The sequence below is a fragment of the Halichoeres trimaculatus genome, unplaced genomic scaffold (assembly GCF_033239565.1).
Source record: "Halichoeres trimaculatus isolate MK-OKI-2021-1 unplaced genomic scaffold, fHalTri1.1 fHalTri1_scaffold_2, whole genome shotgun sequence".
NCBI classification, from domain to species: Eukaryota; Metazoa; Chordata; class Actinopteri; order Labriformes; family Labridae; genus Halichoeres; species Halichoeres trimaculatus.
In genome coordinates, this window is record NW_027437180.1 from 22,529,174 (window position 1) to 22,544,291 (window position 15,118).

The window sequence follows — 15,118 nt, forward strand, 5'->3', positions numbered from 1 at the left end:
AAAGGGCAGCCCTGGCGGAGTCCAACCCTCACTGGAAACGAGTCCGACTTACTGCCAGCAATGCCGACCAAGCTCTGGCACCGGTCGTACAGGGAACGGACGGCTCGTAACAAGCAGCCCGACACCCCATACTCCCGGAGAACCCCCCACAGGACTCCCCGAGGGACACGGTCGAATGCCTTCTCCAAGTCCACAAAACACATGTGGACAGGTTGGGCAAACTCCCATGCACCCTCAAGAACCCTGCTGAGGGTATAGAGCTGGTCCACAGTTCCACGGCCAGGACGATGAAGCAACCCCAGATAACCAAAAGAGTACAAAGTATACTCATTCATTCAAATAAGATGATGATCATGTCATTAACAAAAAAAAGACATCATGAAAACAACTAGTTTTCAAGGTGTATCCTATTTCACCCCGACTCTGACATTTTATTTGACAGTTTTGTTTAGTCGTTCTGATCCACTGCTGTTCCTTGCTATTCTTGGTCAGGGCAGGCAGCTAAAACCATAGACTGTAAAAAAAAATGGACGTCCGCTTGCTTGGCTCTAAGTGAGGTCTCCACAAAAACTGCTCCCCCTGGTGGCTGGCTGCAGCATAGGTTAAAAAATCTGTCTTTCCAGCCATTCCAGATGGGCTTGGGTCAAACTTTGAAAAATTAATACACTTCGTAAAAGGGTTTCTCAGGTCCAATTGTTGTGGTGATTTAAAGATATCATTTGGCTGTCTCGTATTCAAGTCCTCTTTTTTTCTGAAAAGTTTTGTTTTTATTAGTTATACGAGGCTAAAAACGAGACTTTAAGTAACGTTTAACGATGATTGACAGCTGCCGTTCTCGTGTTTTTTTTTTTTCGGGGATTGTAAAATATGTCAGGAGGCAGAGTCAAGAAGTGATTAGACTCTCAAAAGAAAAAAAACATTATCATTTTTGTCACCCAGCTCCGCTAAGATTCTCCCAGAATATCTCATCGTCTCTACTGCGCAGACACTGGCTGCACAAACTGGCTTCAAAACTGTACAATGGTAAATGGTAGAGCCACGCTGTCCATGGCTAAAACAGGTGATTGCTCTAAAAACTACATGAGGCATGCGAGACAGCATGTCAGCTTTGTTTTCTTGCATCCACAGAGAGTACAGTTTAATAAGTAACATGTTGGCATCACAAAGGGACTTTGGAGAAATACACTTCTTCCAGTGCAAATAAATAAATAAATAAATCTGCACAGGGGTTGCTTTCTTTGGCAAAAGCGGAATGTGTTGAGATCTGCCTTTTCTCGTCTTTCTCTTACTGAATTTTACATGTGCATGAACTCCCTGGCACATCAATCTTGAAGGAAAATGTCAGCCTTTAAATGTTTGGGAAACAGGAATAGAACGAAGGCTAGCATGGTGAGGGTGCTATTCAATATCTACAAGGGGGATGGAAGGTGTTGAAAGTTGCTGCTGGCAGCTACTTCCCATCTATTAACATGGAAGCCTTTCCTGCACAGCATGATCCTCAGGAGGCCATAAAACACACTGATGGGGAGTGTGATGTGCTCCAGGCACGATGGATGATATGACCTGAATTTAACACATTTTAAAAATACTGAATGGTAGGGGGTTTATATCACTCAGCCACAGATTGTTTTTATTCTGTAAATTTAAGTATTTATAACACAACCACCTCCACACAACTGGGGATAAAATTCTTCTCCATTTAGCTTTGAGTCTGTTATGTTTGGGAGGCGATTAAGAGCTTAACTCAAAGCCACTTTTATGTTGGCAAAAATATTTCGCATGTGATTTCCTTTTGTTCATGTAGGACATCTGAACCACTGAGCAAAATTAGCAAAATAATAAAAAGTGGAGATAACGGTTACATGTCTTATCTTTACTTAAAAATCAAACAAAATAGTGGAGTACACTTTAATAGATCCTTGGGGATGTGTGTGAGAGCCTGAAAAAAGTGTGTGGAGCCATGCTGAGGGTGGAGGGATGTGACTGCTGGTAAGTGGTGCACTCAGGCAAAAATGATTGCACCTTGCACTCTGTCATCAACAGTATTTATCCAACTTATTCTTAGAATCCAGCTCGTCAGAGTCTGTCAGCTACTCATCATCCCTGAGGCTCCTGCAAGACAGACTCTCCTGACTCAGTTTGGAAATTTAAAGGCTGTATGAACGGTAAAGTCTGGATCCACTGAGGACATCATGCATGTTTACTTAGTAAGTCACTTTCTCTTTCTGAAGCGTTGGTTTCAGCTTTAAATGTCAAAGATTTTGCATTTTCAAAACCCATCCATGTGGGTTGTTTTCCATATTTCAGATATGTTAATCCAGCCACTGTTTCTGCTCTAACATGATACATACTCCTGTTTTATGAAAAATATTAAAAATTAAAGCCTCTCTCAATAACTCGCATATTCCCAGATGTGCTGACTTTAGTTGAGCGCTTTCACAGCCTAAATGTAAGTAAAAACACTCAAGCAGTTGCAGGCTATTACGTCATATACTCCTGCTATGTCCAGATCTGTGTCTGTGTGAGAGAGTGTGAAGGTGTTAGAGGAGGTGATAATGGGTTGAGTATTGCAAATGATAACTCCAGGATGAAATTGTTTGTGTGTTCCTTTTCAGTGAGGACTCTGCACGTTCTCTCCAGATTCCTTCCACAGTCCAAAAAACACGCACACCAGGTGGATCAGGCACTCTGTGTGGTCAGGTGCGAGTGTGTGTGATTGGTAATCTGTTCCATGTTAGCCCTGTGGGAGGCTGACGACCTGTTTAGGGTGTACCCTGCCTTATGTCCAGTGGCAGCTAAGATAAACTTCAACCCCCTACAACCCTGATGAATGAATGGATGTATGTGTGTGTTAGTGTGTGTGTGAGAGAGGGGGAGAGAATGCACCTTATATCCAAGTATAACCCCATTCTTCTGTGCTTGAGGGAGAATGGACCACGTGAAGAGGATTCTGGTGGAGCTCATAGCCTCAGCACTCACATTAACTGGAGATCCAGAAGGAACTAGAAAACACAAACAGACATTGGTTGATGATGGCAGGAGACAGTCTCATCAGACTGTGCTACACTGACCAAATAAAGACCACTATGCCAAGTCTCTTCAAAGGGATGCTTTATCTAAGGTTTTTGTTGAATTACATTAGTTCAAACATGGTTTAAAAGTAGGATGTAGACCAGAGCTTGAAAAATTATATTTTTGAAATTTGAAAATTCCTTGGTAACACAAATACTGACAGGAGAGTTGATTTCTTGAGAGCATGCCACTCTTAAGAGCTTTCCAGATTAAAGGAGATGGGTAAAAGCTAGATGAGCATTAATTCACTGACAGTTCATTGTTTTTGTTGCCTCAGGTGCACTTCTTGTGTAAGGACATCCACACAAATTACAACAACATGCTTCAGACACAGAGAAAGATTATCCTTGAACAAAAAAGGACAAAAATCAAAACAAAACAAAAAAACACTTCTGAGTAGCAAGGGAACACAAAAGATTGTCAAAAATGTATAAAGATAACATAAGACATGTACGTTCTGGATTTAAAAAACTTATTAAAACTCATATTTTTCAGCCTCCACTCACACACACACACACACACACACACACACACACACACACACACACACACACACACACACACACACACACACACACACACACACACACACACACACACACACACACACACACACACACACATGCATCAGTGTAACTTTGCTCTTGATACAAGTGTTCGATTTTCTCTCAATCATTTTCCCTACTTCCTCCTCTTTCTGTCAATCAGCCTTTCACTGAAGTCACCGGGGTTTGTTGAGGGCAAAGGGAGATATAAGGACAAGAGGACACTTGGGAGGAAAAAAACTCAGAGCACTTAACTTCTCACCTGTCGGTTTCCTCACACCTGGCTTAAGAAACAGACACTGACTCTGGGCCAAACATTTGATAACAAGGAATGGGAGTACATGAGAACTGTCATTGTACCTGATTCTGCAGTTTGTGCAGCAACAGTGTTACTCCATGGTCCTGGTCCTAAGGAGTTGTATGCCTGTATCTGCACCTGGTACTGGGTCCAGGGATTCAGGCCTCCAATTGTAGCCTCACTGGTTTCCGCCTCTCCCTCCATATCCTCAGTCCGGTCCCCCCCCTGGCCGTCTGTCCTTGTCACACGTAGACGATATCTCACAGTCTCTGGATTGCTGTTGTACTCCGACACTGAAAGAGGCTGGAGGGAAACCAAGGACATCAGGGATTTCATTTCAATGGCTCTATAAGCAACACATGGATCAGGGTGTTTAAGGCAATGTTCACATGACTCACTCTGAGGCTGAAAGAATGGAGAGCACAACCAAAAGGTTACTTTAAACAACAAATGATTTTGATATCACACCTTTGGGAAAACCCAAACAATTATTGCTGAATCAAATATGATATTTATGTATGATACATTTTATTCAACAATAGCCTACTAAAAGATGCCCAGTGTGCCAAATTTTGCATAACTGTCAGCACTAGGCCACCCAATACTCAGGACAACTTAATGACAAACCAAATTTGATAAAACTGTATTTAATAATATGAAAACCTAATCAATACACAGTGACCTGTAGCCCTATGAGACAATGATAACTTTTTTCCCTAAAGGATGACATATAGGAACCTTGCAGGAAGAACTATGAAACTGGACCAACACAAACAAACAAAGACGCACAGACAGATATTTTATGTGCAATGCACAAAGATTGCCAAGTGCAAGTGCACATGTAAACAAAACCCAAATATTTGTAGAAAATGTCTCAAGTTAAATAACCATAAAATTGTTCTTGCTTCAGCAGAAAATGACTACAAATGTAGCACCACATAACCCAGAGTACTTTGCTAATTAAAAAACATGTACTTTAATTCAATTTACGAATCACTGTTAAATTTTGAAGCGTATTCTAAAAACCTCTTACCATCAGTTCTCCTTTGACCACCTATCCTCAGATCTTTTATGCTTCCATGACCTTCTTTTATCCTGTTTTATTCATGCTGTGTCATTCCTCTTTACTTACTTCCACTTTCATATTTTGTCACCTTTCGTCCTTTTTTTCTGAGATTACTTTTTTCCTGTCATTTCATCTTTCTACTCTGCCCCTGAACAATCATGTCATTGTGCATTACAGCCTCAACTACTATTTCTTCATGCCTTACCGCAGTTACTCTGTGCTGTGCAGCAGATAAGGACGAGAGACAGCCTGCAGTTTTAAATACCCCAGTGATTTAGCTCAGCTTAGCATTTAGGAGCCATAATACAGAATGTCACATTAGCTTTATTACCCTTAATATGCAGCTTAGAATAATAGCCTTAGCTGAAACCATTGTGATGGTCCCATTACAGCAGAAAAACTAGCATAGCTATGTTCGGGTGCTAAAATGCAGGTAAATCCCATTAGCATGCTGGACAGGTAGCCCAGAGCGCCTCGGTGTCTGTGTCTGATTTGACAGGCTCTTTTTCTCATTCCAACTCTTAAATGGAAAATACTTTGCTCTCCATTTATGTTATAATAGAAGAGGGAGGGGGGAGTGAAAGAGAGGGGGGAAAAGAGGCAGGGATGAAGAGAAAGTAAAAAGGAAAAAAAATCAGTAAGAAGAAAATTATATAGCAGTTTTTGCTGCAAGCAGTCCACTCAGTGAATGGGAATTGTGACAGATTATAATAAGGACAGACTCTGATTAAAGGCTGTGAGGCAATCAACCTGTTCATTCAACCTGTTCATACCTGCTTGTGGTTCATACACATGCACATGCAGTGGACACATGGACTGATCTTCAAATATAGACAAACAGATGCAGATTAAAGTGATGCAAGAAATTCCCATTCAGTTTCACAACCATTATTTAAAGATTACCAGCTTTTCATTAGTTGCAAATCTGAATGCAAATTGTGTGTCTCAGTACCTTCCAGATAAAGTGCAGGCTGGTCTGCTCTGAAGACAACAGGGTCAGGTTCGAAGGATGGGTATCCGGGGCATCCTGCAGGGTTTGGATCAATCTGGAGGGGGTGCTCATGGGACTAGAGCCCACTATGTTCACCTGCTGCATCCTGAACCTGTTGAACACAAAGAGCACAGCTGGAGGAACACTCTGCAGTAACAGCATCAAACAAGTCAGTCCTTGATGAATGTGCCTCACATTTAACACTGGTGTCAAGTTTTCAGCGCTTCATTGTGAGTGTTATATAATTTCATATCTTGCAAACATGAAGTCAAACAGGTGCTTAGTCCTCTTTAATTATAGTTGCTTATCATACAAAAGGTAATGCCTGCGGGGATCGCTTAAGAAGAAGACTTAATAGATATTGTAATGCACACACTTGAAATATCACACCTTATGTCAACTTGATAAAAAATTAAGACAGAAAAAACACAAATGAACTCTAGACTCGTGTGTTTCCTTCACTAAATGGCATCATGATATTTGTATTAGTAGCATAATTGAGCTGTAACTCCTCACTAAAGGATAAAATAAAACACTCCCACAATATCGAGTTGTATGAACATTTAGGAGGAAAAAGAGCTATAACCGTACAGACCTGCTGACACAAACATACACACATACCGCCATGGAGGAGCATTTATTACTTTTGTTACTTTTTAATGCTGCCATGCTTCAGTGTGGGTGTCAGCAATAAAATGTGAGCGTGCAGAGTATGTGTCTGAGACCTCATCTACGAGTTCCTGTCTCTGTGTTGGGAGATAGAGAGCAGGGCGTAAAGAGGGTCTTAAAGTCGGGGATAACAAATGTGGTCAAGTGTATCATGTCATCTAATGTCTCAACAGTGTCTCCTGCGACAACATAATCCCCCTACAAACACACACATACACACACACGCACACACACACACACACACACACACACACACACACACACACACACACACACACACACAAACACAAGCATACAAAAATCTGATGTAGACTGATTGAGAGGAAGAAGGAGAAGAAGAGATGTTGCTATTGAGTGTGACCAAAGGTCGAGTATGTGAACCACAGGCTCCCCAAGGCACTTCAGCAGGGTTTGCAGACAGTTTCTCTTTTTTCTTGTCTCTCATCTTTTTGTTTTCTTGCACTGTAATCCTTTCTTTTCCCATTCATGTCCCCTCATCACCTTTGTTTCCCCTGTGCTCACCCCCTCCTCTCTAGCTAGTTGCAGGAGGGTAATAAGGATCTGCATGTAGCAGCTGTGAAGATGCTGACAAACAGAAAAGTCTCAGATGGGGCTGTCTGTCTCTGTGTCTGTGTGATTTATCTACCTTCAACTAAGTCTTGCTATACTGCGATTTAGAAAGACTTTGTGTGTATGTGTATGTGTGTGTGTATGTTAGCATTCTACCTGTACTGTGTGAAAGGAGTGAGGTTGGGTATTTCTAGGATGTCTGCATCTGGCTGGTTGTCCTTCTGGTAGACCACTCTCCACATGCCTGGCTTTCTGTCCTCTTTCACTACCTGTTGAATGAGAAGATTACGTGTTAAAATGTGGGTTTCCACACACCATGTTTCAAAATGAGCAGGGACAAATGCAGTAAGCATTCACTAACAATAAAGCACATACCTGGCCTTCCACAATCCATCGTGATATGGGGGTCTTGCCATCAGAACCAGGGCGAAACCGAATTGTTGCTGTACGAGGGCTGATGTTAGAGATGACCAAGTTGGACGGTGCACCAGGGAGTTCTGCAGATAGATAACAGTGTCATAACTACTGCTGTCAAGGAGCAAGTGTTGGGAAGTCACTTTTTTATCACTACACTGTATGTGTTCACACAAAATCTTTATCAGACAGACCAGAGAACAGAACCTAAGGGTTGCTGCTGTGTCCAAGTGCAATGAGCTCTAATTTGAAACAAGCACCTTTCAGATTCAGTAGATCATAAAAGATGTAGTGACCAATAAAAATATGTTTTGGTCATTTTTGTATATACTTTACTACTTACTTTACTACTTTAAAAAATCATTCATGTTCATGGCTTTAGACTCTTCACAACGGGGCAAGCAAATTAGCCGCTGGATCACACTGGCAACCTGACTCGAGCAAAAAAAATACTGAAAATGAAATGAGAATAAGACAGAAAAAGGTTGGCAAATATGTCTACAGCCCATAAAGGTATCAAGTAGGAATTGGCCACTGCTTTCTCCTGTGTTCACGTGTCAGTGCTTGTATATAAAAAGCTTTATAAAAGATTGGCTGAAAAAAAAAGATTTAATTTTACTAAAGCACAGGCACTTACGCTTCAGCTGCATATCTCTCTGTCAGAGGAGTTTAATGCATATTTTCAAGGCCAACAATCCAGTAGCGAGAGATAAATCTGTACACCAGCAGGGGCGAGAGGTGAATTAAATGCACAGTTCACTGAAGTCCATTTAAGGCCAATAAATGTCTAAGTATGCAGCAAGCTTCATGAATTATGCTTGACCCATTCTTATTCTAACATTGTTCCATCTCTGTAACATTAACAAGTAATGAGAAACGTGCAATGTGGCTGACCAGCTGTGGCAGACTGAACGGCACGACCTCGCTGGAGGGAAGAGAGACGGTAAATGTGTGAGAGCTCAGCCTGGAAAATAACTGTGCGGGTCATTTTAAGGGAGACTCACTGGTTTTATGTGTCTCATCACTTTGTTCAAATTCCATTTCACCTTAAACAAATTCAGTCCATCTAAGATTTACAAATACAGCCAAATTTAAGTGTAATAAAGCATAGCTCCTCAACCAGCCCCTTGAAGCTAGCTCCATAAACAAGCTTTCCTCAAAAACAGGTCCAATTACAAAATGACATAATTTACAGCTGTTTTAAATAGCCATGTAAAGAAATGGTTTTGATCTCTAATCTGCATGTTTCCATTAAAATCTGTGGGGAAGAACTTTCAAATAAATTACACAGTCAAATAAAATGAAATTACATGTGGATCATTTACATGAATATGACTTAAGTAATTGCAGGTGGAAGCTACTAGATGTCTGCTTGGTTTCACTGATCTCTTTGAAATGTTTCGGTGTCTGTCTTTGTAAAAAATTTAATGCTAAGTTTGGACAAATATGACTTGGTGTTTGGTTTCTATAACTTATAACCGGTCTGAGTAATCTTCTCTGTGGCTTATAATGGGGTGAAATATGGAGTGTGTATTGACAGTGTCTTACACCTTGTTAGATGGCTCAACTACTTTTTGTGGCAGCTGTAACATAAGAGACAGAATCATAAACTAAGAGGACTAGCAGAGCAGTTATACTGCTAAAATTTTGGAATCCAAGTTGAACTTTAGGTTTTCTTTCAGTAGCCATGCCCACGTCTTATAATCATTCCATGGTCTATAAAGAACCTATAAAATAGGCAATATTTTCATATCTAAGGTCTGTTATTTCTTGTATCGTGCAGTCTTCTTTGGTCAAAAGTAAAAAAAACCTGGATTTGGAATTGAAAAGGTTATGGGCAAAGAAAACAACAGAACTCCAGTTCACAGTACAGAGCAAATTTGGGAAAAGCAGAAAAAATGAATCAGATTAAGTTTCTTTGTGGGCTGTGCTAAAAGAATTGTTGATTAAAGCTTTCAAATGTTTCTTTGTCTCATCAAGTCCACACAAAACCATCTTTGAAAGTAGTTAGTTTATAACTTAAGTTGTTTTGTTTCATTCAAGTGGTACAGCATTATGTCAAAACTAATCAAAGTCTGTGAAAGGCTCTTTTCTTACTGGAGTGTGTGTGGTTGTTAATCTAAGCTGGTGCAGCACCAAAAACACTCATGGTGTCAACCTAAGATCTTTAAACTGCACAGCGCCTGCAACCCACGGTTGATTCTGTTCAATTTTGCTATTGTTAGTAGGACCCACAGCAACTTGAAAACATTTCTTTAATTTAATCACAGAATTCTATCTTTGATTCTTAAATGTGTCACTTGGTCACAACAGGAGAGAGCACTTCAGACCCATTTTTCAAACACTTCCCATCACACTCTGTTGGTATAAATGCTCTAGTGTTATCTGATGTAATCCATTCTTCTCTGCTGCAGCATCACAAGCATTATATTTGTTGAATATGGCAGAGTACAGATCTGTAAAGCCAGAGTATTAAATCAAACAGCCTGTGCTGAAATGCAAGAATACACAGGGACACATGAGATGGATATTTTAGACTGTCACTGGGTGTTTCTATTAAAAAGTGACAGTACAACATGGCAGAGTTCACTTATTATAGAAACAAGTTTTTATTTGTCTTAGATAAAAGGAAGGTACATGTGCTCCACAAATACAAATCAGAGCTATCAGCTACCATTGTTCTGTAAGCAAATGCACCAGACTTGTTTAAGTTATAACGTGGAAATGTTGAGATCAGCTGTCTTGCTCGGATGAATGACAAAATCTTCTGAACTCCATGAATACATGAATAAATGAACTAAACAAGAATCCATGCTTGGTGGATCTCTCTCTGCTCATTCTAAAGCTCTCTTTCTTAATCGTCAGTCCTTCGTCTTCCCTTCACTCTTTTGCTTTCATGAATTAATGAGTAACCTCTGAATCTAAGAACTGTCTGTATCCATCTTGCTTTCACTTTTTTCTGCTTTTATTCATAAATTAGTAATCAGGAAATGTAAGGACAAAAATTCTGCTGTAAGAGCTGGTTTCTTTTTTCTCCTCTCCATCCATTTCTCTCGGACTTTCTTCTCCTGTCCTTTGGAGATTGCAATTTTTTGTGTTCTTTGCTCTCCCTTGATTTTGTCCCTCTGTCTGCTCTCCCCTCTTTCTTTTGTCTATTTGATCTTCTTGAATTCTCTCTTCACTGCAGTCCATCCACTTTGCTATTTGCAGTTAATCAGCACTAATAATGATTGCAACTTGGACTAAGTCCAATCATATGAATTAACAGTGCACAGAATCATGGTCTCCACTCTGTAAACCCACAAATAAACAGTGGACTAAAACTCTCTGCTATAAATGACTGTGTGACTGTGCATGTGAATGTGTGTGTTAGCTGTGTGGGTGATGATTCATGGAGGCATGGTAACAGCCACTTATCAACCCAGGGAAAGACAATGGCATCCCAAGAGCTCATCAGTCATATTTACTCTGCAACACACACACACACGCACACACACACACACACACACACACACACACACACACACACACACACACACACACACACACACACACACACACACACACACACACACACACACACACAGAGGCAGGCAGGCAGGAACTGCTCTCTCTAACATTCACTTTCCTAAATCCTGTTGGTGTATATGTCACTGTGTGTGTTTGTGTGTGTTTACAGTACCTGGTGGGACTCCAGTAGAGATGTTAGAGGATGTGACTACACCCCGTCCTGCACCCGTGAGCGCTGCCACCTGCAGTGTGTACATAGTGGTGGAGGTGAGGCCAGTCAGCTGATACTGCAGGGTGGAGTTGGAAAGGGAGCGTTCCTCTCGACTCGGCTCAACACCAGACACTTCCCACCACAACACATAACCTGTGGGATATGGAGCACATGCTGGGTTCATTAAGGTGCATAGGGACTTTAGCAGACACGTGTGCACACACTTTTGCATAATTATCTGAACACAACCAAAAAAGAGGAAGACAGTACGTGTGCATGAGTGTGTATGTGTGTGTGTCAAGCTCTATGTCCCTTTGCATCTCCACAGCCATGCGTCACCCTGCACCACCGTCACCTGTGTTTGTGCGTTGGTCTGTGAGACCAAATGTGAGTAAAGCCCTTGAGAGACCAATCGGTCCCTCATCTGTCTTTCCTCTCACCAGGTGCTGGATGTAGAGCATGTTGAGCAGAAAAACAGTGAATGTGTAAGGTGACCCTGATTGAAAACCGTATTCACACTCCTGTGGGTGTGAGGTAAATGTAAAGTAACAGACACATTCTGCTGTCAGACTGTGGCCAAGCTGTGTACCTGGTGACAGTTGGATGTGGTGTCAATGCACCGACACGTGTACACACAGTTCAGTCTGAGAGCTCAATTTGCAGCAGCTTGTTGCGTTCACCAGCATCTGTTGTTTCACGGAGCTAAGGAGGAGCTCTGTGATCTACCATGAAAATCAACACCCTGGGTGTTGGGAGGCATACAATGAGGGCATGCTGGAGATAATAAGTGAAGACAAGCTGCGGGGAGAAGGGATTAGCCAATGATAAAGAAGTTGAACACAGACAAAGTATCAGAGGCAGGGTGAATGTCTGTGGAGACCAGACAGAAAACGATAAAAGGACAAGAGGAGAATTCTAAAAGAACTTTAAGGGTTGAGGACTCTGCCTGCCTGGGCTGCTACTTGGGTCAAAAGGAGGCTTTGGTGTTAAAAGTTTGTTGCTGTATTATTCATGAAAAATACATAAAGAAGCAGGGTCTTTTTCTTCGTAACCACTTACTATTGTGGGAAGTGAAGTCACTACTCATTCATTTAGATATTTTAATTTTAAGTTTCAAGATGCAGGAAGTGTGAAGTTTGCACGGACCAACTCAACCCAAATTCTGGCCAATTTTACTCTCCTGCTGAACTCTTGTCTAAACTCCTCTCATCACAGCTTTTGGATGGAACAAAAAAAGGTGGAGCATGGAGGTTGCTTAGACAGGTCTATTAAGAGAGTTTATATTTAGAAAATAAATGTTAAACAAGTTTATTGTGAATGCATCTCCTCTATGTATGCTTATTGTGTAAAAATAAATAAATAAACAAATTAATAAATAAATAAAAAAGTTTTAAAAAAGAGTTAAAATTGATCTAATATGGTAAAACTCTAACCTGTAATGATTCCATTTTTGTCTTCAGGCTCTGCCCAGCTGACCCAAAGTGATGTATCCAAGATTTCAGTGAAGCTCAGCTGGCGCACAGGTCCAGGCACTGAAAAAACACAAACAAAACATTTTTTTCCTTTGAAGAAAGTGAGCTGTAATTTGACCACTTTTTAAGATTTTAGATTAAGCTCATTCCCCTACACAAACACAGTTACATATCTGTTCATTAAGCCTGTTAACTGCTGCTCTTCAACTTCACACACCACCTCCTAATCACATCAGCACTGACCAACACACATCAGTGCAAAGAGGCCAGTTGTTCCTCATTTCATGTGTGGCTCTCTATCTCTGTGGAGCGATTAAGCTATTCATGTGAGACATTCAGCATCTTTCTCTCTCTCTCACACACACACACACATACACACACACACACGCACCCCAAAAGCTATTATCAAGCAAGAATTACACCCACCGTTAACCTCACGCCCAGCCTCCAATCAATACTGGTGTGTTTGTGTGGAAGCGCGCATGTGTGTGTGTCCAAGTATGTGTGAGTGCACACACGGCTCCTAATATCCCCTTCTCTCTCAATAATTGTTGGTTCGTAATAATTGCATGTCTGTCTGCCTAGAGGCTATTGTGTTTACCTGATGATGCGATGGTGTGCATGCACACTCACTACTGAGAGTAGCAGCTATTATGTTCATCCATGGAACAGCGGGCTATTAATACCAGTACGTCTGAAAACATATGAATCAATTCCCTTTAAAAAGACTCTCTGAAGAAAAATGGAAAGACAAAGAGGGTGCAGGAAACTAAGAACAAAAAGATTATAAAGGACAGAAAAGAAAGTAAGAACCTGAGAGAAAACAGGCAGTGCTGTGTGCACAGCTGTGTATCACGCTGACAGAAACAGCTGGACTAAACAGAGCAAGTCAATAACCTTTTATTATCATTCAGTTGGGAGTCTGACTGAGTGAGTGTTCTGGTTTTATTCACTTGAAAGCTATGTGTAAGTGTGTGCATGTGTGTACCTACCATCCTGGTGTGTCTGCAGCAGGACGGGTAGGCTACGGGGCCCGTCTCCAGGTGTTGTGAAGCAAAGGGTGGAGCCAAAGTACCAGGTGAATTTCTTAAGTCCACTGACCAACCCGGTGTGGCGTGAACCAGGGTACTCCGGCGTGATTGTGACCACAGTGACGTCCTCTGGAAACTGCTCTGGCCACACCATCAGCTGTGTTGAGGGAGACAGATGTGACACAGGGATGTCAACAAGTACCACAGTCCATTTCAAATCCATGAAGCTCGTGTATTTTGATTACTTTTTGTTTTTCCATTATTCTGACCCAGTGTTTTCAACTTCAGGCAGAAAAATGCAAATCATATTACTCAAGCGACAATTCTGCGACAAAGCTTATTTATATAACAGAATGGACTGTGGTCAATCTTTCTTGAATAAGGCTGCTACCCCAGGCAATTTTCACATACAGAAAATTTACAAAAAATGCATAAAATATGCACATTGCAATCGGAGGAAAAAAAGTTCAGAGCAAACAAACTGAAACTTGAGCATTTGTTTGTATTTGAATGCTCTGTACTACTCCACATAAGTTTCTGCCAGCAGGCCACCGTCACTTTAAGCAGCACAAGGGCAAACTCTATGTTTGATTATCAGTCAGTCCAAACATCTATCTTCATGTTAGTTTCTTCAGACTTGCTTTACGTTCACAACCCCAGCAATGGTGAATGTGCTCTGTGACAAAACAGCATTTGTTTCACATATTCACCTTTTTATATTAAGAGAAAAGCTGAAGGCAACACTATGATATGGTACCAATATTCAGGCACAGTGACTTACTACTTTCATCATTTTGTTTTCATTTCCCACCTGCTGTCTGGAAACATCAACATTTTCTAGGCTGTTTGCTTTTTCTTCTTTTATCCTGCCCTGTGAGGGTGAAAGTAATCATCGATGCCACAGAGGCAACAAGCCTGTTTTTTTTGTGAGTATCTCTTATAGCTTTCAGTGCGATCTACTCTAGAGGAGAGTTTGAATCTTTGTATTTACATTATAGGCCTTGAGCTTAGTTGCATTCCTTAAGCAACTACTCTCAACTGTTTCCACTACTATAGGTGTAAAAGCAGCTAATAATTCATGTTTGTCACTGAATGTTATCAGGTGGAAACCCAACAAATATGACTCGCTTTTAAGGTGCTTCACAGGTCATTGAGGTTCAATCACTCTCAATTCTACTGAGCTATGTTGAGTGATTTTCTCCATTTTCTAAAGCTGTATGGCCAGCTTTTGTGCCACACTTTTCAGTTTTCTTTCATTCATTTTCACTG

At 41.0% G+C, this 15,118-nt stretch overlaps 1 protein-coding gene across 3 annotated transcripts in view; it reads right to left on the reverse strand.

Annotated features, from left to right (window-relative positions):
* LOC141810286 (protein sidekick-1-like) overlaps positions 1-15,118 on the reverse strand; it is a 255,916-nt gene that overhangs the window by 33,262 nt on the left and 207,536 nt on the right. For all 3 annotated transcript variants that reach the window (XM_074697693.1, XM_074697702.1, XM_074697686.1), the window contains 8 exons: positions 13,811-14,006; positions 12,780-12,878; positions 11,308-11,499; positions 7,587-7,708; positions 7,368-7,480; positions 5,934-6,084; positions 3,978-4,218; positions 2,887-3,002 (listed from right to left, as the gene is read on the reverse strand). In XM_074697693.1, coding sequence (XP_074553794.1) covers positions 2,887-3,002; positions 3,978-4,218; positions 5,934-6,084; positions 7,368-7,480; positions 7,587-7,708; positions 11,308-11,499; positions 12,780-12,878; positions 13,811-14,006 — 1,230 coding nt within the window. The remainder of the gene's footprint in view (positions 1-2,886; positions 3,003-3,977; positions 4,219-5,933; positions 6,085-7,367; positions 7,481-7,586; positions 7,709-11,307; positions 11,500-12,779; positions 12,879-13,810; positions 14,007-15,118) is intronic.